General features: G+C 47.5%; 1 protein-coding gene across 10 annotated transcripts in view; it reads left to right on the forward strand.

Moving 5' to 3' along the window:
* Positions 1-27,316, forward strand: part of LOC119796406 (unconventional myosin-VI-like) — a 74,785-nt gene extending 47,469 nt beyond the window's left edge. Inside the window, exons 19-36 of one of the 10 annotated variants that reach the window (XM_038304915.1) lie at positions 368-406; positions 485-578; positions 4,910-5,040; positions 5,109-5,186; positions 5,301-5,430; positions 6,012-6,102; positions 8,882-9,032; positions 9,751-9,959; positions 14,095-14,173; positions 14,451-14,611; positions 14,921-14,959; positions 15,860-15,895; positions 18,443-18,481; positions 19,650-19,753; positions 21,016-21,147; positions 21,853-21,879; positions 24,872-25,096; positions 25,799-27,316. In XM_038304915.1, coding sequence (XP_038160843.1) covers positions 368-406; positions 485-578; positions 4,910-5,040; positions 5,109-5,186; positions 5,301-5,430; positions 6,012-6,102; positions 8,882-9,032; positions 9,751-9,959; positions 14,095-14,173; positions 14,451-14,611; positions 14,921-14,959; positions 15,860-15,895; positions 18,443-18,481; positions 19,650-19,753; positions 21,016-21,147; positions 21,853-21,879; positions 24,872-25,096; positions 25,799-25,998 — 1,965 coding nt within the window. In that variant the 3' untranslated portion in view covers positions 25,999-27,316. The remainder of the gene's footprint in view (positions 1-367; positions 407-484; positions 579-4,909; positions 5,041-5,108; positions 5,187-5,300; positions 5,431-6,011; positions 6,103-8,881; positions 9,033-9,750; positions 9,960-14,094; positions 14,174-14,450; positions 14,612-14,920; positions 14,960-15,859; positions 15,896-18,442; positions 18,482-19,649; positions 19,754-21,015; positions 21,148-21,852; positions 21,880-24,871; positions 25,097-25,798) is intronic. The other 9 variants (XM_038304916.1, XM_038304917.1, XM_038304918.1 and 6 more) reach the window with 9 other exon arrangements.

The following is a 27,316-nucleotide window of genomic DNA, read 5'->3' on the forward strand; positions in this document are numbered from 1 at the left end:
ACTTCTATTCACTGAGGGTTAGGTTCTACTGGCTGCTGGAGGAAGTTCTGCAAGGTTTAGAAGGTTCTATTGGGTTTAGATGGTTCCTCTGGCTTTGAAAGGTTCTATTGGCTTCTGGAGGTTCTGCCAGGTTTAGAAGGTTCTGCTGCCTTTAGATGGTTCTACTGGGTTTAGAAAGTTCTACTAGCTGCTGAGGGAAGTTCTCCCTGCTGAACATCAGCAGGACAATTTTTCATCTCCTGGTTTTCCCTGTGGTTCTGGGTCACTGAAGGTTTCTTCTTCTGTGGTTCTGGTTCTGCTCCCCTTGGTTCTGTTGGGTCTATCAGTGGTTTGGGTTCTGAACCAAATGTTGTGCTTTCTCCTGCAGACCCAGCTGAACATCCTCCTGGACAAGCTCCGCAGCACGGTTAGTAATGGTCTACTGGAGGATCCAGTGGTTCTGGTTCTGCTCTGACCCGGTTCTCTCTCTCCTGGTCTCCTTCAGGGCTCCAGCTTCATTCGCTGCATCAAACCCAACCTGAAGATGGTCAGCCACCAGTTTGAAGGAGCTCAGATCCTCTCCCAGCTCCAGTGCTCAGGTCAGAACTTGGTTCCTCTCCTGTTTCCTCTCCTCTTCCTCTCCTGTTTCCTCTACTGGTCCCTTTCCTGGTTCCTCTCCTGGTTCCTCTCCTGTTTCCTCTCCTGTTTCCTCTCCTCTTCCTCTCCTGTTTCCTCTACTGGTCCCTTTCCTGGTTCCTCTCTTGTTTCCTCTCCTGGTTCCTCTCTTGTTTCCTCTCCTGGTTCCTCTCCTGTTTCCTCTCCTCTTCCTCTCCTGTTTCCTCTCCTCTTCCTCTCCTGTTTCCTCTACTGGTCCCTTTCCTGGTTCCTCTCCTGTTTCCTCTCCTGGTTCCTCTCCTGGTTCCTTTCCTGGTTGCTCTCCTGTTTCCTCTCCTGTTTCCTCTCCTGGTTCCTCTCCTGTTTCCTCTCCTGGTTCCTCTCCTGCTTCCTCTCCTGCTTCCTCTCCTGCTTCCTCTCCTGGTTCCTCTCCTCTTCCTCTCCTGCTTCCTCTCCTCTTCCTTTTCCTCTTCCTCTCCTGGTTCCTTTCCTGATTCCTCTCCTCTTCCTCTCCTGTTTCCTCTCCTGGTTCCTCTCCTCTTCCTCTCCTGTTTCCTCTCCTGGTTCCTCTCCTGTTCCCCACCTCATCCTCTCCTCTTCCTCTCCTGTTCCTCTCCTGTTCCTCTCCTCTTCCTCTCCTGGTTCCTCTCCTGTTCCCCACCTCATCCTCTCCTCTTCCTCTCCTGGTTCCTCTCCTGTTTCCTTTCCTCTTCCTCTCCTGTTTCCTCTACTGGTCCCTTTCCTGGTTCCTCTCCTGTTTCCTCTCCTCTTCCTCTCCTGTTTCCTCTCTTCTTCCTCTCCTGTTTCCTCTACTGGTCCCTTTCCTGGTTCCTCTCTTGTTTCCTCTCCTGTTTCCTCTCCTCTTCCTCTCCTGTTTCCTCTCCTCTTCCTCTCCCGTTTCCTCTACTGGTCCCTTTCCTTGTTCCTCTCCTGGTTCCTCTCCTGGTTCCTCTCCTGTTTCCTCTCCTCTTCCTCTCCTGGTTTCTCTCCTCTTCCTTTTCCTCTTCCTCTCCTGTTTCCTCTCCTGGTTCCTCTCCTCTTCCTCTCCTGCTTCCTCTCCTCTTCCTTTTCCTCTTCCTCTCCTGGTTCCTTTCCTGATTCCTCTCCTCTTCCTCTCCTCTTCCTCTCCTGGTTCCTCTCCTGTTCCCCACCTCATCCTCTCCTCTTCCTCTCCTGGTTCCTCTCCTGTTTCCTTTCCTCTTCCTCTCCTGTTTCCTCTACTGGTCCCTTTCCTGGTTCCTCTCCTGTTTCCTCTCCTCTTCCTCTCCTGTTTCCTCTCTTCTTCCTCTCCTGTTTCCTCTACTGGTCCCTTTCCTGGTTCCTCTCTTGTTTCCTCTCCTGTTTCCTCTCCTCTTCCTCTCCTGTTTCCTCTACTGGTCCCTTTCCTTGTTCCTCTCCTGGTTCCTCTCCTGGTTCCTCTCCTGTTTCCTCTCCTCTTCCTCTCCTGGTTTCTCTCCTCTTCCTTTTCCTCTTCCTCTCCTGTTTCCTCTCCTGTTTCCTCTCCTCTTCCTCTCCTGTTTCCTCTCCTGGTTCCTCTCCTCTTCCTCTCCTGTTTCCTCTCCTGGTTCCTCTCCTGGTTCCTCTCCTGCTTCCTCTCCTGGTTCCTTTCCTGGTTCCTCTCCTGTTTCCTCTCCTCTTCCTCTCCTGCTTCCTCTCCTCTTCCTTTTCCTCTTCCTCTCCTGATTCCTCTCCTCTTCCTCTCCTGTTTCCTCTCCTCTTCCTCTCCTGTTTCCTCTCCTGGTTCCTCTCCTGTTCCCCTCCTCATCCTCTCCTCTTCCTCTCCTGGTTCCTCTTCTCCTCCTCCTCTCCTGGTTCCTCTCCTGGTTCCTCTTCTCCTCCTCCTCTCCTGGTTCCTCTCCTCTTCCTCTCCTCTTCCTCTCCTGGTTCCTCTCCTGGTTCCTCTCCTGTGCCCCTCCTCCTCCTCTCCTCTTCCTCTCCTGGTTCCTCTCCTCCTCCTCTCCTCTCCCTCTCCTGGTTCCTCTTCTCCTCCTCTCCTCCTCCTCTCCTCGTTCCTCTCCTCGTTCCTCTCCTGGTTCCTCTCCTCCTCCTCTCCTCTTCCTCTCCTGGTTCATCTTCTCCTCCTCTCCTCCTCCTCTCCTCGTTCCTCTCCTGTTCCCCTCCTCCTCCTCTACTATTACTCTCCTCTTCCTCTCCTGGTTCCTCTTCTCCTCCTCTCCTCTTCCTCTCCTGGTTCCTCTCCTGGTTCCTCTTCTCCTCCTCTCCTCCTCCTCTCCTGGTTCCTCTCCTCTTCCTCTCCTCTTCCTCTCTTCCTCTCCTGGTTCCTCTCCTGGTTCCTCTCCTCTTCCTCTCCTGGTTCCTCTCCCGGTTCCTCTCCTTCTCCTCCTCCTCTCCTGGTTCCTCTCCTTCTCCTCCTCCTCTCCTGGTTCCTCTCCCGGTTCCTCTCCTTCTCCTCCTCCTCTCCTGGTTCCTCTCCTTCTCCTCCTCCTCTCCTGGTTCCTTTCCTGATTCCTCTCCTCTTCCTCTCCTCTTCCTCTCCTGGTTCCTCTCCTGTTCCCCACCTCATCCTCTCCTCTTCCTCTCCTGGTTCCTCTCCTGTTTCCTTTCCTCTTCCTCTCCTGTTTCCTCTACTGGTCCCTTTCCTGGTTCCTCTCCTGTTTCCTCTCCTCTTCCTCTCCTGTTTCCTCTCTTCTTCCTCTCCTGTTTCCTCTACTGGTCCCTTTCCTGGTTCCTCTCTTGTTTCCTCTCCTGTTTCCTCTCCTCTTCCTCTCCTGTTTCCTCTCCTCTTCCTCTCCCGTTTCCTCTACTGGTCCCTTTCCTTGTTCCTCTCCTGGTTCCTCTCCTGGTTCCTCTCCTGTTTCCTCTCCTCTTCCTCTCCTGGTTTCTCTCCTCTTCCTTTTCCTCTTCCTCTCCTGTTTCCTCTCCTGTTTCCTCTCCTCTTCCTCTCCTGTTTCCTCTCCTGGTTCCTCTCCTCTTCCTCTCCTGTTTCCTCTCCTGGTTCCTCTCCTGGTTCCTCTCCTGCTTCCTCTCCTGGTTCCTTTCCTGGTTCCTCTCCTGTTTCCTCTCCTCTTCCTCTCCTGCTTCCTCTCCTCTTCCTTTTCCTCTTCCTCTCCTGATTCCTCTCCTCTTCCTCTCCTGTTTCCTCTCCTCTTCCTCTCCTGTTTCCTCTCCTGGTTCCTCTCCTGTTCCCCTCCTCATCCTCTCCTCTTCCTCTCCTGGTTCCTCTTCTCCTCCTCCTCTCCTGGTTCCTCTCCTGGTTCCTCTTCTCCTCCTCCTCTCCTGGTTCCTCTCCTCTTCCTCTCCTCTTCCTCTCCTGGTTCCTCTCCTGGTTCCTCTCCTGTGCCCCTCCTCCTCCTCTCCTCTTCCTCTCCTGGTTCCTCTCCTCCTCCTCTCCTCTCCCTCTCCTGGTTCCTCTTCTCCTCCTCTCCTCCTCCTCTCCTCGTTCCTCTCCTCGTTCCTCTCCTGGTTCCTCTCCTCCTCCTCTCCTCTTCCTCTCCTGGTTCATCTTCTCCTCCTCTCCTCCTCCTCTCCTCGTTCCTCTCCTGTTCCCCTCCTCCTCCTCTACTATTACTCTCCTCTTCCTCTCCTGGTTCCTCTTCTCCTCCTCTCCTCTTCCTCTCCTGGTTCCTCTCCTGGTTCCTCTTCTCCTCCTCTCCTCCTCCTCTCCTGGTTCCTCTCCTGTTCCTCTCCTCTTCCTCTCTTCCTCTCCTGGTTCCTCTCCTGGTTCCTCTCCTCTTCCTCTCCTGGTTCCTCTCCCGGTTCCTCTCCTTCTCCTCCTCCTCTCCTGGTTCCTCTCCTTCTCCTCCTCCTCTCCTGGTTCCTCTCCTGGTTCCTCTCCTCTTCCTCTCCTCTTCATCTCCTCCTCCTCTCCTGGTTCCTCTCCTCTTCCTCTCCTCTTCCTCTCCTGTTCCTCTCTCCTTCCTGTGTAACTTTGGGAAGTGTCTCATTAGTAGATGATTAGCTCTAATTGTCTCTGCGTGGAGAGCAGCTCACCGCAGCGCTGCTCCTGTTAACCCTCCAATTAGCACCAATCAGACGCGGCGCAGCGTCTCTGATAACGAGGCCCCTGCTCCTCACTGAGGACGTCTTAATCACGGCGCCCCGGAGACGGCGAGGCGCCGAACTCAGCCTGGATCTGGTTCTGAGGATTTTATCGGTTCCTCTGAGCTCTTCTGCTTCATGTTGCGATAAACCAAGCGGACCTCTGCTCCTGGTCCCTAAGGTTCTGCTCCTGGTCCCTAAGGTTCTGCTCCTGGTCCCTAAGGTTCTGCTCCTGGTCCCTAAGGTTCTGCTCCTGGTCCCTAAGGTTCTGCTCCTGGTCCCTAAGGTTCTGCTCCTGTTTGTGTCGGTTCTGTAGGAATGGTTTCGGTTCTGGACCTGATGCAGGGCGGCTTCCCCTCCAGAGCTCCTTTCCATGAGCTCTACAACATGTACCAGAAGTACATGCCGCCCAAACTGACCCGGCTGGACCCGCGGCTCTTCTGCAAGGTGAGTCCAGAGACTCCGGATCGGAACCGGGCCGCCGGCGGTCATTAAAACCTTTATTTGTTCCGCAGGCCTTGTTCAAAGCTCTGGGACTCGACGAGAACGACTACAAGTTCGGCCTCACCAAAGTGTTCTTCCGTCCCGGCAAGGTGAGACTTCCTGAACCGCTGGTTCCGACTGGGCCGCCTCGCCCGCTGGAAACCCGGGACTGAACCAGAACTCTAGTAGAACCGTAATCACTGACGTTCTGAAACCGTGTCCAGTTTGCAGAGTTCGATCAGATCATGCGGTCGGATCCGGAACATCTGGCTGAGCTGGTGAAGAAGGTCAACAAGTGGCTGATCCACAGCCGCTGGAAGAAGGTCCAGTGGTGCTCTCTGTCCGTCATCAAGCGTAAGCTGCTCCTACCTTCAGAGCAGATCTAGCTGCTCATTTCTATGTTCTTCTGCATTAAACCAGAACATCTGTTTTATTCACAACACAAAGAAACAAAGAAGTTGGTTTAGAAACATGGAACCGGCTGCAGGTTCTGGTCCACTGAGGCCCGGTTCTCCAGCAGAGAGAGATTCTGGAACAAAACATCCCAAATTTTTTTTTTTATATTTTTTTTATTTTGTAGTTTTTATTCTTGTTGTTTTTCTACGGTTGATGATAAAATGATAAATAAAGATAAATGATAATTAGATCTACCGGTAAATAAATAATCCTAATCCTTTTCTGTGCGGCCCGGTACCAAATGACCCCCGGCCCGGTACCGGTCTGCGGCCCGGTGGTTGGGGACCGCTGATTTAAAGGAATCATTTAGTCTCTTTACTCCAGTTAATGATGAATCATCTGCTCGTTTTGCAGTTTTAAAACCGAGCCACTAGGTGTCTCTAGATCTCTAACTCTCCCCCCTCACAGCTGCCCATGGTTCTGATGTTTGACCCGGTTCTGGTCCGACTTGTTGACCTCTTGATGTTTTTGTGTCTCAGTGAAGAATAAGATTTTGTACCGGGCCGGCGCCTGCATCATGATGCAGAAGACGGTCCGCATGTGGCTCTGCAGGAAGAAGCACAAACCTCGGTGAGTTCCTTCCTTCCTTGCTTCCTTCCTTCCTTAAAACCTTCCTTAATGCCTTCCTTAAAGCCTTCCTTCCTACCTACCTTGCTTCCTTCTTTCAATACTTAAATCCTTGCTTCCTTCCTACCTACCTTGCTTCCTTCCTACGTACCTTGCTTCCATTTTTCAAACCTTAAATCCTTCCTTCCTTCCTTTAAACCTTTTTTCAAATCCTTTCTTCCATCCTTCCTTCTGGCCTCCATCCTTGCTTCCTTCCATCCACCCTTCCATCCATCCTTGCTTCATTGCTCCTTTCCCTCCTTGCCTCAATCCTTCTAGCCATAAAGCCTACATTCCTTCCTTCTTTCCTTCCTTAAAGCCTTCCTTCCTTATTTCCTTCCTTCCTTCTTTCCTTCCTTAAAGCCTTCCTTCCTTCCTTCCTATCTTGCTTCCTTCCTTCCTATCTTGCTTCCTTCCCTCCTACCTTGCTTCCTTCCTTCTTTCCTTCCTTCCTTAAAACCTTCCTTAATGCCTTCCTTAGAGCCTTCCTTCCTACCTACCTTGCTTCCTTCTTTCCATCCTTAAAACCTTGCTTCCTTCTTTCAATCCTTAAATCCTTGCTTCCTTCCTACGTACCTTGCTTCCATTTTTCAATCCTTAAATCCTTCCTTCCTTCCTTTAAACCTTTTTTCAAATCCTTTCTTCCATCCTTCTTTCTGGCCTCCATCCTTGCTTCCTTCCATCCACCCTTCCATCCATCCTTGCTTCATTGCTCCTTTCCCTCCTTGCCTCAATCCTTCTAGCCATAAAGCCTACTTTCCTTCCTTTTTTCCTTCCTTAAAGCCTTCCTTCCTTCCTTCCTACCTTGCTTCCTTCCTACCTTGCTACCTTGCTTCCTTCCTACCTTGCTACCTTGCTTCCTTCCTACCTACCTTGCTTCCTTCTTTCAACTCTTAAATCCTTCCTTCCTTGCTTTAAACCTTCTAGCCATAAAGCCTTCCTTCCTTCCTTCCTTCCTTCCTTCCTTCCTTCCTTCCTTCCTTCCTTCCTTCCTTCCTTCCTTCCTTCCTTCCTTCCTTCCTTTTTGCATGAAATATTCCCAGCTGATGCATTCAGGAACTGTAGGGCTGGAAGTGTCTTTATAACATGATTATTTTAGTTTATTTCTGAAGCGCCGCCGCCGCCGTCAGTCTGACGGTTCTTCTGCTTTGCATTGTGGGAAATGTCCAACACAGACTAATAATGTTCTTTTTTTTTTCAATTTAAAAAGAAAAGGTTTTTGAACCAACTTTCTGGCCCCATTTTAGCTCCATACTCCTCCTCCTGTTCTTCATTATCTGCCACTTTCACAGCTCAGCGCCGTGGTTCTGCTCGCTGTAACGCGGCGACGCCGTTATTCCCTCTGACTGCTGATTAAACACGCTTTGGACCCGGCAGGTTCCATGAAGGATGCAGGTGGAGAGGAGGGTGTTTCTCCTCCTCTGCGGGGGTCCTTCATCTTCTCTGACAACCTGCTGATCCGTTCTTGCCGGCGGTGTGCGGCGGGACGGGAGTGAGTGATTGGAGTGTTGATGACTGGAGGGCGGGTTCTGGTTAAAGCCCGGGTTGATTGAAGCGTTGTAATGAACCGAGCGGGCCGCAGTCTGTCGGTTCCCATGCTCGGCTCCTCTGCTGTATTTATTATCAAGCTTCAAGAACCGAGCTTCATCAGAACTAATTGGAGTAAATGAGGCGCTGGAGCCTGAACTGTAATGGAGACGATTGATTGAGTGATGATCAGGTTCTGGAGCAGAGATGAGAGGAAACGTATTAAAATGCCTGCTAGCGGGTTCTAATGGCTCCTCGCATCTCTACCAGTCTTTCTGCCGTGTCGACCCGTGAATCACCGCCATCCACTTCGATTTAGTTTATTTATATAGCGACAATCAGGCTGAAAGTCGGAAAATTCTTGCACGACTGAAAAGGGCTAAAAATCGTAGAGTGTACGGCCGGCTTTACAGAGATAATTCAACCAGATCATCCAGTCAGATTGATTCAAAGTTTTCTATCTAAGGAAAACCAGCTGATTGCATCGACTCATTGACTCTTCAGCAATCCCTCACACTAAGCATGCTTGTAGCGACAGTGGAGAGGAAAAACTCCCTTTGAACAGGAAGAAACCTCCAGCAGAACCAGGCTCAGTGTGAGCGGCCATCTGCTGAGGCCCACTGGGGTTCAAGGAGACAGAAGCAGACATAGAAAAAGAAGCATAGATACAAAAGGCAACTGTCAACCAGCTCCACAGGCGGCCCCGTCCAGGAAACACACAGCCAGGCAGACGAGCTCCGAGCCAGCTCCCATGTCAGAGGATGAAGAGAGCACATCCAGTTAGTCACAGTCAGAGAAACAGGACTACACTGGAAAACAGGCCAAGCTCCAACATCTAGAAACAAAGGTGTTGATGGCAGCAGCACAGCTGATATTTCTCTCCAGGATGGAGTCACAGCCAAACAGGAACAGACCAGATGAAGCTACTCTGAGAAAAAGCAGAGAGAGCAGAACGTTAGAGATTGAACTAACAGATTCTGCAGAGTGGGAGAATAGAGAGAGAATGAAGCAGAATGATGAAAAAGGGGTCCCTATGTCCTCCAGCAGTCTAAGCCTATAGCAGCAGAACTATAGGATAAGCTGAGTATTTAGAGCCCAGCCATCCCCACAGACTGCGTTATTTATTATTTACGATGATGTGAAGTGAAGTTCTGCCTTAAGCAGATGTTTAAGGTGGAGTGTGCCCCCTGCTGGAAACTCTGCTCCTGTGTTTCAGAATCGACGGCCTGGTGAAGGTCCAGAACCTGAAGAAGAGGATGGGCCGCTTCACCGAGGTGGTGGGCGGCCTGAAGGAGGGCAAGCAGGAGATGAGCAAACAGATCGAGGGTCTGGAGAAAGCCGTCGACGCCCTGGTGCTGAAAATCAAGGTAAGCTGAAGCAACGGAACCGAGTTCTGTTTGGGTCACGGTTCGACTGACGGGCCTTTTGTTTGGTTCTAAGCTCTGCTGGACCCGTCCTTGTTTAGACTGTTGTTGGCGTCTTAAGCCAAAGATGAAAACCAGTTTATGGTTCAGTTTGAGAGACGGAAGGTTCATAGATCAGGACTGGATCTCTGGTTTGGTTTCAGAATCTCCGTTAATCAAACCGTCGCCTCTTTGCCAGCAGAGTTCATCTTTTATTTCTGATCATCTTTGTGGTTCTGATTGTTAAAACGGCGCCGTTAAACCCATCAGAACCTCATTTTCTCTACGAATAGATGTTTCTGGAGGGTTTAAGCTGTTTTTAAGGTATCTGATCTAAATCCTCCATTAATTTTTTTTCCCCCAAATGGTTTTCTGTTTGGGAAAAGCGTCGATTTTTGGCCTCGATGGCTTGCCATAACTGAGGCAGGAAGACGATGATGGGTCTTGGATGTTCTGGTACCTGTTAGAACTGAACAGGTCAGGTTTATGTTTAGAGGCTTGGAGGGAGACGCTACTGTTGTCATGGTGACAGCATCTACTCATAAATATTAAGGTGAACCTCAGCCCGCTAACCAGGAATGAAACCCTAATGAGGTGGTTACCATGACACCCAGCGGCCAGAGACGGCCCTGACCTTAGTCAGATATACATCAACCAGACCCGCTCTGTGTCGGCGTTTCAGAGCACCATGATGAGCCGCATCGACATCGACCACGAGTACCAGGCCCTGGTGAGGCGCTCCGAGAAGCTGCTGACCGACCTGCAGAACAAGAAGAAGGAGGAGGAGGAGCGAGAGCGGCTGCGCCGCATCCAGGAGGAGATGGAAAAGGAGCGCAGGAGAAGAGAAGAGGACGAGAAGCGCCGCAAGCAGGAGGAGGAGGACCGGCGACTGTAAGTGAGAGCGAACCGGGGAGGGGGGGGGGGGTTCTTCTCCCCAAGGTTCCTGCCTGGAGGGAAGAACCATCGTACCCGACACCAACTTCTTTAACTGTGTGAAATGTTTGTGCTGCTATCATTTTAAATATATATATTTTTAACATTTCCAAAGTTTATTTAACTATGAAAAAGATAATCAAAGGTTAAAAGTTCATCCAACACAAATAGTCTGAACCTTTTTACCTGCGATTAGTTTAATGGCGCTCTGATTTAAACAGCGTCACTAAAACTGGCTCTAAGAATCGATCGAATAATCGAACAGATTAAAGGAAAAGTCCAATCAGCAATGAATGGATCATTATTTATACCTTTAACTAATACATTTGCGGAGCTTAAATTAATTTAGCATCAATAAAAAAAAAAAAATTATAATTCTGGGAGCGGCCATTTTTGCCCAAATATAGTAGCCCCTCCCTCCTGCCATCTTCCAGCAGTGACGTCACGGTGCGGTAAGCCTAGCGCCATTCTCCCCGCTTTCCAAGCTAAATCAATGGGAACTACTAGACACATCTGCAATCAACAACAATTATTGAAGATTTCCAGAGGACTTCACCATTGAAATTCACCAGAGCTATAGTGAAACTGACAATGCCCACGTGCATGGCAGCTGGATGCTGGAATACATCGGGTAAAAGTGAAAAAAAGAGTTATTCCACCTTTCTGATTCCTGATCCTCCACGGACGGGTTGGTCGTTGGATCGCTAACTTGGCTACGTTCACCCTGCCGCCTGAAGTGACCCAAATCCGATCTTTTCATTACAGTCTGAACACAGATCTGTTTTTCCCCAATGCGACCCAGGCCACTTGGCTATGTGGTCTTCAATCCGATACAGATCAGTTTTTTTTAAATGCGACCTGTTTCTGAAAGGCCAGGTCGCATTCATCCGACCTGAACGCCATTAGTAGCCGACAAAGCTAACTCTTATATGTCTTGCTACACAGAAGAAGCAAGAAAAACAAACAACCATGGCGGACGATGATTATTTTAATTAGTTTTTTTTTAAACCATCTTGAAAAAATTGAGGTTTTAAGGTGGGGAAAGATCGCTAGATGCGCTCCAGCGCTACATCCATGTTTACTTCTGTAAACGCAGAGCACGCTGGCCTGTGACGTCATTGCGTCCTCTACTGCGCATGCGAGACACTTAAGCTGTATGAATGCAGTTCACAAAGGAGATCACATACAAGTCGCATATATTTGGAAATGTGAACGGCAACGCACCAAAAAAAATACAGATTTCACCAAAAAATCGGAATTGAGCATCAAGGCCTGCAGTAACGTAGCCTAAAGAGGGAGGAGCCATCGAACTTCTGGCCAGAGAAAAAACCCGTAATATGTAGCCAACATTTGGAAGAAGAATGTTTTCAAGATGACTTGGATAATAGCGCGTTGTGACAAACACCAGATACAGCACTGGGACTTGATCAACAGCCGATACCGCACCGTGACGTCACTAACCAGTAGGTGGCAGTAGTGGTCTTTGACAAACATGGATGCCTCCAGTAAAGCACATTCACATGAAAATTACTCTGAATTAAAAACACTGATCATTTATTGAACAGGATGGAATCATTTCAGATTTAAAGAACTTTCAGAAGTTTATATTCTGAATATGAGCAGAATTTTTCTTTTAAATATGTAGTTTTAAGCTTATTTTCAGAACAAACATGATGACAAAGCCAGAGCATTGAAGCATCAACATGGCTGGATTCATGGAAACCTGGCTGCGGAGAATTTAGGACTAATTCTGGTTTTGGATTAACTGATAAATCCTGTTGTTTTTTTCTTAGAACTTCTCTTTTGTTTGATGTTATAGAACTTTAATTTACTACTTGACCGTACTACCAGATCAGGATATTTATATCCAATCAATGTTTCGGACTTAAAGGTTTCACTGAGTTGAAGCTTTAAAAATAAGCAACAAATTTTAATCCTAAAAAGATAAACGATCCACGTTGGTTTGTCTCCAAAATGTAAAAACTAAATCTGTTCTTAAAACGGTGTCTCAAAGAAATTAGTAAAGCAAAGAATATTTATTTTCCTAGATTACTTGATGCTTATAGAAAACACAATATAGATGTAGAAGAGTTTGGTTCCAGGTTTGTTTTCTTGTTTTAAAAATTGGTTAAAATTCATAAAATGTTTTTGTAAATAGAAATTTTACTAAAAAAATTTTCATTTTGCTATTTCATTTTATTTTATCAACAAAAAAGTTTCATTTGATTCAATTTTTTTTATTTGCTCTCCAGTTTTTATATAAAAAACTTGATTTTTACAGATAATTTATTGAATTTTAATTTTCTTCTATTTTAGATGGTTTTATGTATAGCTTTTTTTAAAATAATGTTGCACTGATCGTTTTCTCTCTTGATGTTCGCTTAGACCAATAAAAGGTTGTTACTGACGGCCGAGCGGACCAATAGAAATGCCTCCTGCTCTGAAAAATAAATTTGGAAAGCAAAACGTTACAAAAAATTATATGAAATAGAATAAAAAAAATAATAATTTAAAAATGAAATAAGAAAAAAGAAAATGGCAAAGTTACCTTTAAAGCCCTTCTTTTAAGTAACATGTTTCCAAATTTCATTTCTGGATACAATAAATTTCACGCTGCCGCTCACACTGCTCCGCTCCATCCAGAGCTCTAATTTCCCTTCAGGCCCCTCAGCAGTTCTGGAAGTGTTTAGGAGGACTGATGGGAGCCGTCGTGTTCGTCACAAACCGCTGCTCGCTAATATCACACATTAGAGCCGACAGGCTGAGTTTTATGGCTCGCTCCTCATCGCCTGCCATGTTCCGGGCTCCCAGGAGCCCCGCTGAAGGTCAGAGCCCGGCGGTCCTGAGCGTCAGAGAGGCATCCTGATGCCGCCTTCGTCTGCGGTTCTCTGACGTCTCATCAGGCGTCCGGCTTTAATCTGCGGCAGCCTTTCAGCGTCTCGACAAGCAGGATAACCTTCAGCCGTCATAAAGCAGATTCCAGGGTGCAGATGGAGCGAGTGATGTCAGCGTTCATCAAACATGTATACTGCATAAAATAAAATCTGAATCTAAAGTCATTTTTTCCTAAAACAAGTAAATGTTTTCTTGAATTGAGGAAGAAAGTGAGACACTTTGCCAATGGAACGAGACAATTTACATTTAAAATAAGAAAAAAACAATTGCTTTGTCTAATTTCAAGTGCTTAATATCTAATTTTCTTAAGTGAAAATGCTCGAAAGTATCTCATTTAGCTACTTAAATTAAGGGTAAAAACACTTAATTTAAGAAATGTTTGCTTATTTCTAGATCATTTTTCCAATGTGCTCTTTATCAGACAATATTGTCCCAAAAATCCTGCCTTAAAATCTGTTTTTTTCCGTTATCTTCTGCAGGCCAGTTAGTTCTACGTCAGCCTGAACACCTAAATTCAGCCAATCATATATCAACGGTCATCTGTCAATCAAATGTTTTCGGTCATAGCATCTTGATTCAAATGTCGCAGCTAATATACGCAACGGTTGAAACCAGAATCCTTTCCTTTCCCATTGAGTTGCGTCCCAGTGTTCACGGGGATGGACGTCTGTGTCTTCGGCAGGCGTAGAGCTAACAGAACTGGCAGCGTTGCGAGGCAAGGGCTCAAACATGGACGGCTGGAAGCCTTCTACACCAAACCAAGCTTCTGCCGCCCTGGCGTCCTCTTCCACAACATCTTCGTCCCCGCTTTCCTCCTCTAAATAAAAAATGGATGACGGAGGAGACTCATCCACGACCTCCGACACTAAACTCTCCTGGTTAGCAACTTAGTGCTACTTGGTCCCAATGGAATTTTCCATTGGGAACCTGCTAGCACTAATTTTGCTAACTGGTTAGCAACTTAGTGCTACTTGGTCCCAATGGAATTTCCCATTGGGAACCTGCTAGCACCAAGTTGCTAACTGGTTAGCAACTTAGTGCTAGTAGGTTCCCAATGGAATTTCCCATTGGGAACCTACTATCACTAAGATGCTAACTGGTTAGCAAGATGCTTCTGAGAAACCGGCCACAACCAAAATGCTTGCGAACCTTCCACCACAACAATCTTTGGTGATTCGTTCTTCCGTTTTCTCCACAGGAAAGCAGAGATGGAGGTTAAGAGGAAGCTGGAAGAGGAAGAGAGGAAGAAGAGGGAGGAAGAGGAGAGGCGGATGCAGGTTGGTGCTGATCAGCACGATTTCACAATGATGTTAGCGATTAACAGAAGGGGATTTAAAGTCTGTCTGATGGTTCTAAGATGGCTTCCTGTACGAAGCAGAAATGGAACTTCTGGTTTCCCCTGAGAAATTAGCGGAGAAGCAAATGTTCCTCCTTCCTGTTTGGGATCAATGCTGGAACTGTTGGTGGAGGTGCAGAAACCTCCTAGAAGCAGGTGTTTGGCCGCCATGCTGATGGAGGCGTAGATCTCAGTAGCTTCATGGCGTCTCTGCTCAGATGGAGATGGAGCTGCAGCTGGAGGCGGAGCGGCAGGAGGAGGTGGCCCGGCAGGCCGTCATGGAGCAGGAGAGGAGGGACCGGGAGCTGGCCATGAGGATCGCCCAGAGCGAGTCCGAGCTCATCCCCGAGGAGGCGCTGAACGACTCGGGTCTGCGCAGGTAACCCGACACAACCGCCAGGGAGGGTCAGAGCCGGGTCCCATTAAGCTCCGAGACCAACAGAAGGAAACTAAGCTGGTTAGTGGTTACCAGTCTGCAGGACTGGAGGTTTAACCTGATATATGAATAAAAACGCCAGATTACGCCGCTGGTTCACAGATGAAACCAGCAGAACCTTCAGAGCTCAGAGCTTAATGGTCCTCAGGCTGAAACAGGAGGACAAACAGAACCTGGACCCGGACCGACGGGCTTCTGATGTTCTGAAGGCACCATGCTGTGTTTAACCATGTTCTTCTTTTGTTCTCCCAGTAACGGCTCCTCCGTTCCATCGTCCCCAGAGAGAGCAGCGTAAGACCCTCAGATTCACCCTCCTAAATTAACCCCGCCCCTTTCCGACCCCTGCATGCTGTAACAATCTGCCCGCTAACCGCCCACTCTCCAGGTTCTGACTAGAATCCGGTTGATTTGTTACGGATCAGCAGCAGTCTTAACCTCCAGCCTGGAGCGGCTGCTGAAAGCCGGAAGTCCGAGTGAAGAAACGGATTCAGAAAGGCAGAAACAGTCTGATTATTTCCAGCCTGATTAAAATGATCAGAAACATGAGATCTAATTATGTCCATGGTAGGAGCAGCCTAATGAGAAATGGAAATCTAAAAAGGGTTTTCCACCAAACTGGGTCCAGTTCTGAACCAGGCCTGGTTCTGAAAACAATAAATAAATAAATAAACCCAGGACAGTTCTGGTTTAGTGTTCAACAGCTAGAGAATCACACCAACATGGCTGTCCTCGGCCCCGCCCCCTTTCCCAGGTCTAAGATCAGGCCCCTATCCTTCCCCGGCTAGAGAATGGGGCACCAAACCTTCTCTGGCCAAAGATGGGGCTCCATACATTTCCTGGCCAGGGAAGGGGCGGGGCCTGAGTTGAGGCCGCAGATCGGGCCCCTTCCCCTTTCCCAGCCCTGAGATCGGGGCTCCATGAGTAGGAAGAACTTTTGGCGTAGAAGGAACCAGTCCCAGTGAGACAGCTCTGGTGCTACTGGGTTCAGTTTGGTGGAAACCAGGAACCAGTAAATAGTTCCTCCTTTATGACCTGGTTCCATAATAGACGGGATCATGTGATCAACAGAGAGCAGCTGATCTCCTCTGATTGGAGATCATGGGTGGTCTGATGAGGAGGGAGGAAAATGGTTCCTCTCCCTGATCCGGTTGTGCTGTTCTGACTCTGACCGTCCTCTAACTCTCTCCACAGCGTTGGGTCCAACACAAAGCTGAAGAGCTACACCATGTAGGTTTCTTCTCACACTCTCCACACCTGCAGGAACCTGTTCTGATCTGATCAAAGGGTTAGCTTAGCTTAGCTTAGGGCGGTTCAGCTTAGAACAGAACCAACAGTCTGCGTCTTCCTGAGATCCTCCACAGAGTTTTACCAGATTAGCTCAGAAGATGTGAAGTTCTGATTAAAAACTAAACCGTTGAGCCGTCTTCTGATCCAATCGATATTATTACGCCCAAATGGACCGCCGCCCAATCAGAAACAGCATCAGTTCTTCAGAACGTTTAACCTTTTAAAGACAGAAAAGCTGAGGAAGTTTCTCCTGTAGGAACGAATGTTCCGCTTTTTCTGCTGAAGGTTTGAAGTGCACAATAAAAGGTAAAATTCCTACATCCCTACGCTTCTAAAAACATATGCAAACCAGTATAAATACCCAAAAAGCTCCCACTGTGTGTCCAAATCACCATGGCAACGCTGCAGTCAGCCCAGACAGACTTTAACACTCCTCAGGGAGATTTTGTTACAGCCATGCGCTTAAAAAACCCTCTGAAGATAAAAAGACTCAGCATTTCAAGGACTTTAATAACTAATATTTCTACTTTTTACTACTTTCCCCCCCCCACTACTATATATAGTTACAGTAGTGGGGGGAAAAAGTATTCAATTATTCACTCCGGTTAAATAAATGAAGATCAATGGATTTCACTCAGTCGGCCCTTACTGCCTGGTAATCAGCCCTGTTCTGTCTGGGCAGAGTGTGTTCCTCCTTACTTACAATAATAGAAAGTAGTAAAACAACAAGTAGTAAAATAAATTTCAGACTCTTTTATGGGTGGGACGATTTATGAAAACTGTCCGAACCGTTGGGTTCGACTGTCTCAGTTCGGTTCGCGTGTGTTGCGTTCGGTTCATGCGCTGCTCCTTTTTCTCATAGGCGAAGCGTTTACACTCCAGAGCAGAAGGTGGCGCTACTGCGATCAAAGCCAACCACCAGTAGTAAACAAGAAGAAGATGAAGCGAAGCAGCGTAGCCAGATGTAGCTCGACGCGCCGCATCAACCGATCGGATAAGCTGATCAGGCAGGGAGATGGACACAGCACTGCTGATGCAGAGCGCTATGATCATTCCTCTGAAACAGAGGAGTCAACGCCTAGCCTTTAACGTTTATTAAAGTACCTGCCGATAAAATGTTAGATTTAATTATTCTGGTGCCTGTAGTTTGGATTAGGAACGTAAAAAAAGCACCTTCCAGCCGCCGCGGCAAACCGCGAAGAGGCGTCCAGGCCAGAGGCTGCTGTTGAACTGGGTTCCCAGCGACAGCGCTCCACTGGCGTACGGGGGTCTGAGTGGCTCCGACAAACAATATTTCAAACTATGATCGTAATCTGGATGAACTGACTACACAAATGAAGGTTTCAGGTGGACTTTCTCACTTAAAAACATATTAAAACTACTTTTTACCCACTGATCACAGCAAATATAGCTGCCATTTTTACAAGCAAAGAAAGGATAGGGTAGCTCCGCCCAACGCACATCAGACCCACTTTTCAACCGTAGCGGCTAACCCTAACCCAAGCATCAAAAATGAATCAGCACCAAGTTTTTGCTCCTTCCGCTGCGTTCGGGCTAAACGTAGCATTAGAGTTCCCCAGATTCAGAGCATCTGAGGTTATAAAGTAGGGTTAGCCCCTATGGACGTGTATAGTCTCTGACCGCAGCTTGGTCTGACCCAAGATGGCCGCTCTGTCCGCATACCTCTCACCTCACAATGCGGGGTCTATCAGAATCAAAATCAAAAATACTTTAATAATCCCAGAGGGGAATTACTTTTGTTACACGCTCCAGTTACAGTTTTTATATATATATAGCTCTTCTATATAGCGACGCGTATGAGAACAAAAATGTGATGCTGCCCCCTAGTGATGGAAAGTGGGGTCACACATCTGAGAGCTGGGAACCATTTTATAGTATGAATGGAAGATGTTAACCTAAAACAGACTCTTGTTATCAGTTTATTTCTACATTTTAGCTAACTTATAAAATAGTAAAATAAGCTAAATGAAATATGAAAGAAAGGAAACAATTTTTAATGATTTCTTTACATACAGAAGCTTTTAGGTGTAAAACTGCCTCTTTTTGCGACACAGATAATTTAAAATAACTTTGGATCAGAAGACTGGAACTGGTTTAGTAGAACCTGATATTTCCTCCTGCATTGGTTCTAAAAACTCATGTTCAACCAAATGAAGGCTATAGATGATTATTTTCAGTTGAATCAAAACTACAGATGTTTGTTTCCTTAGATGTTCAGATGTAGCTGATGCTTAAAGTGCTTAAGGATCTGTTGTTTCCATGGTGATTGTTCTGAATGACTTGGGTTAATTTAGTGGGATGTAGTGCTGGTGGGGGGGGTTGGGTCATCCTTCTGACCCGGGGCACCTGTGGTGTGTAGAAACAGCTCAAGTTCTTCTTCTCCTGGAGTTGAAATGTTGTGTATCTGATAAGCTCCGCCCACATCCCTTTTTCTGACTGCTAAACTGGGACCATCATGCTTTTCAGGGAGGAAATGGCGAAGGAGATGTCTGAACTTCTCGCTCGGTGGGTAAAAAAAAACGGTCGATCAGTCACTTTGATTTCTCCTGATTTGGATCAAATCGTCGATGAAAACCAGATGATTGTGATTGATTTAAACGGATCAGTGTTTACCTGCAGGGTTGATTCCCTCAGAGAGAAAGATTCCAGTTCTTCTGACCTTTCAGGTGGACCTCCTGCTGGTTACATGTTCCTTCACCTGAAACGGAACATTTCAGGTTTAGGTAGATGGATCCGGTTGGTTCTGGAATCTCTGAGATTAAAGCAGAAGATCAGATGTTCTCTCAGAACCTTCATCCGATGTTTGGTTCACTTTTTGGTCCTTCTAGAAGTTTTTGGAAGTCATACAGAACCTGCAAAGAACTGACTCGTTCACAAGATGCTGCAAGAACAGCGCCACCAACAGGCAACTGTGTCGTACTCCAAACTAGGGAATGATTCCAGGTTTCAGCACCGGCTGAGGTCCGGTCAGATATTCATCAGAAGCTTGTGGTTCAGATGGATCTTTGGGATGATCTAGATCTTTCTGATCTTCTGGTTTCTTCTGTTCATCAGAAAATAAATGAATACAAATAAAAAAAAAAATTTCTAAATCGGTAAAAATAATTTTCTATTAATTTCCAACATGAAAAGTACGGTGTTGATGGAGAGGGGTTCTGCTCTTTTCACTCTCTGTCCACTGGACCTTCAGGTTCTTCTAGACTTCCTGGTATCTGCAGCATGCCCTCCTATTTTATTCCTTCCTTTTTCCTCCTTACAGGCTTCCTCCTCACCTCCACCTGGTGTTTGTTACCGACCCATAACTATGTCCAGTTTGTAGAACCGGGCTCTGGTTTCCCCTTTAAGCAGCTCCTGATGGAGTGGAGTCCACAGAGGACGTTCTGATGAACCTCCTGGTGATGGGAGTCTAGATAAAACCTGAAGGTCTGATTAGCAGGAGAAGGAATCGGACTATGATTTGAAACAGAACCAGGTATCAACCGATACCTGTTCAGAACTTTACCCAAATCAAGGCTGGTCTCAGCTTTTAGTCAGAACTGGTTCAGCTGAAAACATTTACATTCCTGACTCCCTGTGTGAACTCCACTCCTGAGGTGGACCTTTATCTCCCAGAGGTTCTGGTGTCCCTCAGCTATCGCTGACTTCCTGTCTCCACTTCCTGTTTGCTGTCCAGAGGTCCACAGGTTCAGGCCTCCAAAGCTGCTGCCAATGCCAAGAAGTTCGAGCTGAGCAAATGGAAGTACGCCGAGCTGCGGGACGCCATCAACACATCCTGTGGTGAGTTCCTGCAGATCTCGGGTCCAAATCATCATACCTCCTCCACCGTGGCTAACAGTTGGTATCGGGTGGCAGCCTTTAACCTGACTCCGCATATCCATCTGGAAACCTTCCGTTGAAGTAATTTTGGGAAGGGGCGAAAATACCGGTTAGCTGATTGGCCTATGTTGGTGATAGACGGGCCAAATAAACCAATCAGATCAACGAAGCATATGACGTACTAACAGAGCGACGACGAAGAGGAGCCAATTGATAGATCAAACTCTTGCCGAAAGCAGCCGGGAGAAGAGCAAAAACATCTTTTCCTCTGAGAAAAGCCTCCAGAGCAGTGTTTTGCTCTTCTTTCAGTGAAGAAATATGCTCGATAGCCACGCTAACGCTAGTTTCATCGGCTGAAGCCGCCATGTTCTTTAGACTGAACTGTCGCGCTTCTCGTTGCGTCACACCTCAACCCGCCTCAAAGCCAACGCTGATTGGACGTTTGTTTGGTGAACGGCTCCAAATTTTCTTTAACAGAGAGTCTCCAGACTGATCTGCGAGTGAAACCTTGAAAGCTCGCAAGATCAGGATGGTCTCACGAGGCTAGGCAGCCTTGGGGTCGTGCTTTGACGTTGTTTGGGTCTTGGGGCCTAACATTGATCTCGATCGCGATGGCAGGACGATCTCGATCGCGATGGCAGGACGTACATTTGTGTGGTAGCATCAAGTGCTCTGAGGCCTTGCTACTATTGGGTCACGGTGACGTCCTTTTGATGGTGGTACCGCTCCCTATAGGTCATGGTATTAGCTAAACTGAACCTTTACGGACCTCTCATCATTCAGAACCAACATCAGCTCAGTGATGGACCAAACTTCTCCTTCACTGCAACATTTTTGGAAGTTGTAGATTCTCTTCCAGCTTCCTTGCCTCCTTTTGATCTTAACCTTGGCAGGAATCTGGTTCTGGTCCAGATCTCTGGTCTAGCTTGGAATCACCATGAGGTGCTGGAATTCATTCCTGGATCTTCATTGGACCTGTTCTCACCAGAGATGGTAGATACCAGAACCTTATGGATCAGATCCATGTTCTTCCAACCTTGGTTGTAGTTTTCTGCTGTTATTAAATGGTTCTTTGAGCCTTTTGATGATTCCATCGAACCATGAATGATTTCAGAACCACAGGTAGAAGCGTAGAGTACTTTGTTCAGAGGAGGTTCCAGGGAGAACACGAATAAGTCGGGTTTCTTTGCTTTGTCTGACGTTTTTTTTTCTCTGTCCTGCAGACATCGAGCTGCTGGCTGCCTGCAGGGAGGAGTTCCACCGCCGCCTCAAGGTCTACCACGCCTGGAAGTCCAAGAACAAGAAGAGGAACACGGAGACGGAGCAGCGGGCGCCGAAATCCGTCACGGACTACGGTACGGCTGTCCTCCACTGGTTCTGCTACAGTCTGAGGTTCCGTCAGGCGGTTTGAGGACTAATCTTTATGGTCTGTTGCCATGGTAACGACCTGAGTCAGGTTATGGCCCTTCAGACCAGTTCTGATCGGAGTTCCAGTCCGGCCAAAGTTCTGGTTCTAAAGGAAACTGTAGAAATGATAATCAGCTGTACTTTAATATTCAGCTGCAGAACCAACATGCGGTTCTGAGTCCCAGAATGTAATGAAGTCCTGTCTCAGGAGGTCCGGGTTCTAGATCACAGCCAGGTTCTGTTAGATGAACCGGTTTATTGTCCAATCAGGCGGAATAGAGACTCTGGTTCTGGAAAAACTGGACCCGCTGGTTCCGATGAGCCTACCAGATCATCTCCAGAAACCAGCTGGTTCTGATGAGGTTTTATTCAGGCTCAGCTTCCTGTGTGGTTCTGAAGTTCTAGACCCGGTCCAGTCCCGTTTTAAACAGATTTCATTCTGGTTCTGGGTGGAAGAAAGGAGACGGAAACGTCTCTGTTTTCAAAGTTCTGGTTCCGTTCTGAAATAAGCCAAGCAGTTTGCTCCTGGTTCTGATGCAGAATCAGAACTCTAATTGCATCACTACCATCAGAACCAGGACTCTGTTTGGGTCCGGTCCGTTTACTTCCTGTTTGTTTCTCATGTTCTGCCGGAACTTTCTGACATGTTTCAGATCTTTCATCTCCAGAGAAGAAAGCAAGTAAGTAAAGAACCAGCTAACGTCACTAACCTGCAGCTCTAACCGGGCTCACTGCTGCTGCTGCTGATGGTTTGGGTCGGTGCTGCTAGTGGTTCTGGTTGATGGGGCGGTAGGGGGGCGGGGTTAAGGCTTCTGAGCTGTATGTCTGGTCTCCATGACGACAGAAGCTGCTGGTCCAACATGGAGGAAAATCAAAGGACTTTGTGTCCCGGTGAGTCCGCCTGATCCAATCACACCAACCAGAACCTGACTGGACCTCAGAGGTACTGCCACGGTCCATCAGAACATCAGGGATGGACCTGCTCAGTACTCGGCTGGTACCAAGCATCCATCCGATACCACCCAAACCATCAGGAACCGGTCGGGAAGCGGACTCGTAACCCCAGAACCGGGTCCACGAATCCGACCAAACTGGATCAGAGATGAGCAGAACCAGACGGGGAAATCCAGGTAGTATTCTAGGAACATCAGGGAAACTGGATCAGGACTCTTCTTCAGATGAGTCCAGGTTCAGAAAGCGGACCTGCTGACGACACCTCCATGTGGAACAGAACCGTCACCGTCCAGATTTAATAGAACCTTTCCCTCGGCGACCCGAGGCTCTTCTATTGGACCGAACCTGGGAAGCAGAACATCCAACCAGAACCTGAGTGGATCCTCTTTGGTTCTGAAGTTCTCCCTCCTTTCTCTGAACAGTCTCAGTTTCTGCTCCTCAACACAAGGAGCCAATCTTTTAGTTTCATTTAGGAGGTTCTGATGGTTCTGGCCGGGTTCTGTAGCTTCAGGCTCTGTGGGCCGGGCTTCTGGAGGTGTTTGGGTGATGGAGGAGCTTTCTGACGTTTCCTGGTTTCTTTTAGAGATCCTGGTTTGGATCAGTAGTATCTTGGTGTCGCCTTACGGCTCTCTGGTTCCTTCCTGGTTCTTCAGAACCGCTCTGACCCGCTTCAGCTCTAACCTCATATTTCCAGGCAGCGATGGGAAACCAGCCACTCATTTCCACCCTGAACAGAACCGCCTGTGCGTGGGTCACACCTTCAGGTTCTGACCCGTATTTATTGTTTCTGATTATCTAACAGAAGCTTCTAATGAGACTTTAACAAAGAAATAATCTTAATTAATCCGAAAGCAACAGTTTTATTTCTCCTTTTGAAGCAAAATTAGTTTCTAAATCATTATTTTAGTTAATTTAATAAAAATCAAAGTATCTATAATATTTATCAATTCATCAGCATTTCTCCTTTAAATTAAAGAGATGGTGACATCAGCCCCCTAGTTCAAATATTTAAAAAAAATATCTAGGATTAAGGGGGACGCAGTTAAATATTGAATTAAATAAATAGGTGTTGATTTCTACTGAATAAATGTTCTACTAAATAAGTTCTATTTCATCCATTTACATATATATTTCTTTATTTAACTCGTCTCTAAGGTTAGGATGAGGGTTTAGGGTTCCTGACAGTTTAAATTAATTTATGGCGTCCTTCATCGCAGGAATGTGAAATAATTCCTAAAATAATTATTTTGTAAAAATGAAATAAAAATATTTAATTGAAGCCCCTATAATTAAATAGTTCTCATATATTTTCTGTATTAATTTCCAGTTTTACTGAATTAACTTGTGGCACTCCTCACCCTCCATAGAGAATAGTGTTAAGTAGGTTATTCATTCAGCAAAGGGCATCTTAGGGTCTGTAGCAGTAAGATTGTTACCAAATTAGTTGCCAATTTTTTAAATAATCAATTTATGGTTTCAGACTGATTGTGGCCTAAACATCTGCTGTTAAGTTCGATCATGCACAGGAAGTGGAGGATCTCCAGTCATAAGAGCTTCGTTTAAAAAGGACCCAGTTTGGGTTGTTCTGTCCAGTTTTAATAATTATTTATTTATTTAAGACAGCCAACCAAAGCAAATTTATTACATATTCCTCAGTGTAATGCAGACATTATATTTAGCTGGAATAATGTGACAGAAATGCAAATCCTGATGTTTGGTCCCTCTAAAACACAAATGCACCTTTTATTAGTCATTATGTCTGAAAAGAGGTTTGAACAAGCAAAACGTAAATCATCATATCCCTTCCCTTTACTGTAGCGCTTACAAACGTAACCTTCCCCTGTCCTTTAAATCTCCTTCAAAATGCTTCCAGGATAGATTATATAAATATATTAGACTAAACCTGTATCTTCACTGTCATCTAAACACATGTGCCTAGCATAAACGCGCACCCCAACATGTGCCTCGCGTAAACGCGCACCCCAACATGTGCCTCGCGTAAACGCGCACCCCGACCGTGTGCCTCGCGCTAGCGCGCACCCCGACCGTGTGCCCCGCGCAAGCGCTCACCCCGACCATGTGCGTCGCGCAAACGCGCACCCCGACCATGTGCGTCGCGCAAACGCGCACCCCGACCATGTGCTTTGCGCAAACGCGCGCACCCCGACCATGTGCGTCGCGCAAACGCGCACCCTGACCATCTGCGTCGCGCAAACGCGCACCCCGACCATGCGCGTCGCGCAAACGCGCGCACCCCAGCCATGCGCGTCGCGCAAACGCGCGCACCCCAGCCATGCGCGTCGCGCAAACGCGCGCACCCCGACCATGCGCGTCGCGCTAGGGCGCACCCCGACCATGCGCGTCGCGCTAGGGCGCACCCCAACCATGCGCGTCGCGCTAGGGCGCACCCCAACCATGCGCGTCGCGCTAGGGCGCACCCCAACCTGGATGGTTTAAATGCAGAGGTAAATTGCTCCAATGTGAGATTAATAAAGTTGAATTATACACCTAACTATGTAATGGTTTAGGTATGAAGGTTGTATTTTCCTCCAGATTTAAACTCCTGCAGAACCAGTTCAGGTTAGTGACCCACAAACGGCATCAGCCTAGTTGGAGCCATGTGTTCTGAAGACACGTATCCTCTTTGGAGGGGACACGTGTCACTTTCCCATCAGCTCCGTGTCAGACCTGTGTCTAACATCTCATCCTTCCGGTCAGCAGCCCAGCACAACCTGGCCCCGCCCATCCCAGCCCGGCAGCATGACGTGGCGATGAACCGGCAGCAGCGCTACTTCCGCATCCCGTTCATCCGACCCGGAGACCAATACAAAGACCCGCAGAAGCCCCAGAAGAAAGGGTGGTGGTACGCACACTTCGATGGGCCGTGGATCGCCAGGCAGATGGAGCTGCATCCGGAGAAACAACCCATCCTGCTGGTGGCAGGTCAGTAGAACATCTGGAGGAGAAACATCTGTGATCGAAATCCAACTTCTGGGGTTATTTCTGTTATTTTAAATGTGTCTGTGTTTAAACTCGCTGGAAATAAAAGCCCCCCAGAGTTTTTTTTTTATTTTTTTTTATTTCCGTTTTTTTAGCTCGGCCACTCCTCTGGTATCAACTGCTCTTCAGCAGCTCAAACATTGGCTAGTTTCTTCCAATTTTAATCTTTTACTTATAGATGAAATTTGAAAGTTGATGATTAAAAAACTCCCAGTAAACCTTTCTTTTATCACTGGCTGCTCTGCTATTTCTCTTTTAAAAGCAGTGAATATAAAAGGATAAAATAAGGAAAATTATGACGGAGTATTAGGGCCAGTCAAGAGACTTTTTTTCTTCTCTTCAGAGAATAAAGTCGTACAATTCAGAGAATAAAACCTTAAAGATGTTTTAAAGCAGTAATGCAGCTCTGTTAAACTGAAATATTTGCTAAAATTGTCAAAATTCACTCAATTTAAAAAAGTTTTCAACTGTTTTGCTGATGTTTAACACCTGGGAACTGAGATCATGTTTTGAGTCCAGAGGAGTAAACTGTTCCAGACGGGTTTGAACGTTAGCGCCCCCGTAGGTCGTGTGTGGAACCGTCCCGGTTACGCTCCGGGGCGTCTGCAGGACCAGCGGTTGTTAACGTGGCCGTTTCCTCTGCAGGGAAGGACGACATGGAGATGTGCGAGCTGAGCCTGGAGGAGACGGGTCTGTCAAGGAAGAGGGGCGCGGAGATCCTTCCTCGGCAGTTTGAGGAGATCTGGGAGCGCTGCGGCGGCATCCAGTACCTCCGGAGCGCCATCGAGAGCCGGCAGGCGCGGCCCACCTACGCCACCGCCATGCTGCAGAGCATGTTGAAGTGACGGGGCCCGGGACAAAGGGACAAACGCACTAGGGGCCAAACACGGATGGTGTCGGGCGCCCCGGGCCGCCCGGCCTGTCGGCGGTTCTTCTCTTTTTGTTCGGTTTTCGTTTTGGGGGTTTAATCACTGCGGTTGTTTGAGTCTGAGGCCTTAAATCTCCGCTAACAGAGTTTAATCGCCGTAGAAACGGACTCAGAACCCCCCTCCACACCTGAAATCATCTCATTCCTTTAATCAAACATTCCTGATTTTTTTCCAATGACGTCATTCCGGCCCGCTGATGATCCCGCTCCGACTCCCGGGTAGGAAAGGTGAGGCGGAGCGGTACCAGTGGCTCCTTATTGGGATCCTGATTGGTTCCGATGGTGGAATGTAACTCCAGATGTGATTTGATTTGTTGATTGAATCCCAGTTTGATTTAAATCCTGGTTTTCCTGGAACTGGACCGGTTCCGTCTTTCCTTTCTAATTAATTCTGCAGTTTTTTGCTGGTTCGTTTCTGGGAGGACCGGTTCTGCTCTGGATCCAGATGAGAAGCAATAAAACTAAAACCCAGGAACCAGAACCGGGAATGAAACGGAGCAGATGGTTCCGCTGAAGTTCAGACTCGGTCCAGATCTTCATCCTGTCCCCCTTCACTCCAGAACTTCTTTGGAGTTCTGATGTAGGTCCACCGGGTCCAGAACTTCAAACCTATCATGATGACCCAGACCCGTCCTACTGCGGACCTTCACTCATGGTACCGCCTCCTCCCAAACAGAACCAGAACCATGTCCCTCTCAGTTTATCTGACCGCTCAGTTGGCGGGTCCAGTCTGGAGCTCCGGTATCGTTCCTGTTTCAGGGTTCTGGTTTCAGGGTTCTGTCGGATCCATAAAGCTTTAGTTTAAGTCGAATCTACTGCTTGTTGCTTTAGCTGCAGAACCTCCTAATTCTGGAGAACCTCCTCGGACCGACCCGCCTTCGCTACCTGCTCAGGTAAAGTCCTCTCAGCTGCTTGTCCACCAGCTTCAGGTCCGGTTTCCCAGTAGAACTTCACGCATGACGGGACCAACCTTTACTGGACCTTGATTCCACAGCCAGAAGCACGCCAACGGGACCGCTCTGGGTCTTAACTTCCTCCTGGGTTCCTTCCTGGGCTGTAGAACATCAGACTGGAGACCGAATGGGACCAGAACCCAGACGCTCCGTCGGTTCTGTAGCAGAACCTCTGCTCTGTTTGTTTATGTGAAAAGTTTTTGTCTCCTCTGACCTGAAGATCTGCTTCTGTCCCGTTTCTAACTGATCTCTAACAGAACAATAAAAGCGTTTCCTGTTTCA

The sequence above is a fragment of the Cyprinodon tularosa genome, unplaced genomic scaffold, assembly GCF_016077235.1.
Source record: "Cyprinodon tularosa strain WSP-4 unplaced genomic scaffold, ASM1607723v1 ctg548, whole genome shotgun sequence".
Taxonomy (NCBI): Eukaryota; Metazoa; Chordata; class Actinopteri; order Cyprinodontiformes; family Cyprinodontidae; genus Cyprinodon; species Cyprinodon tularosa.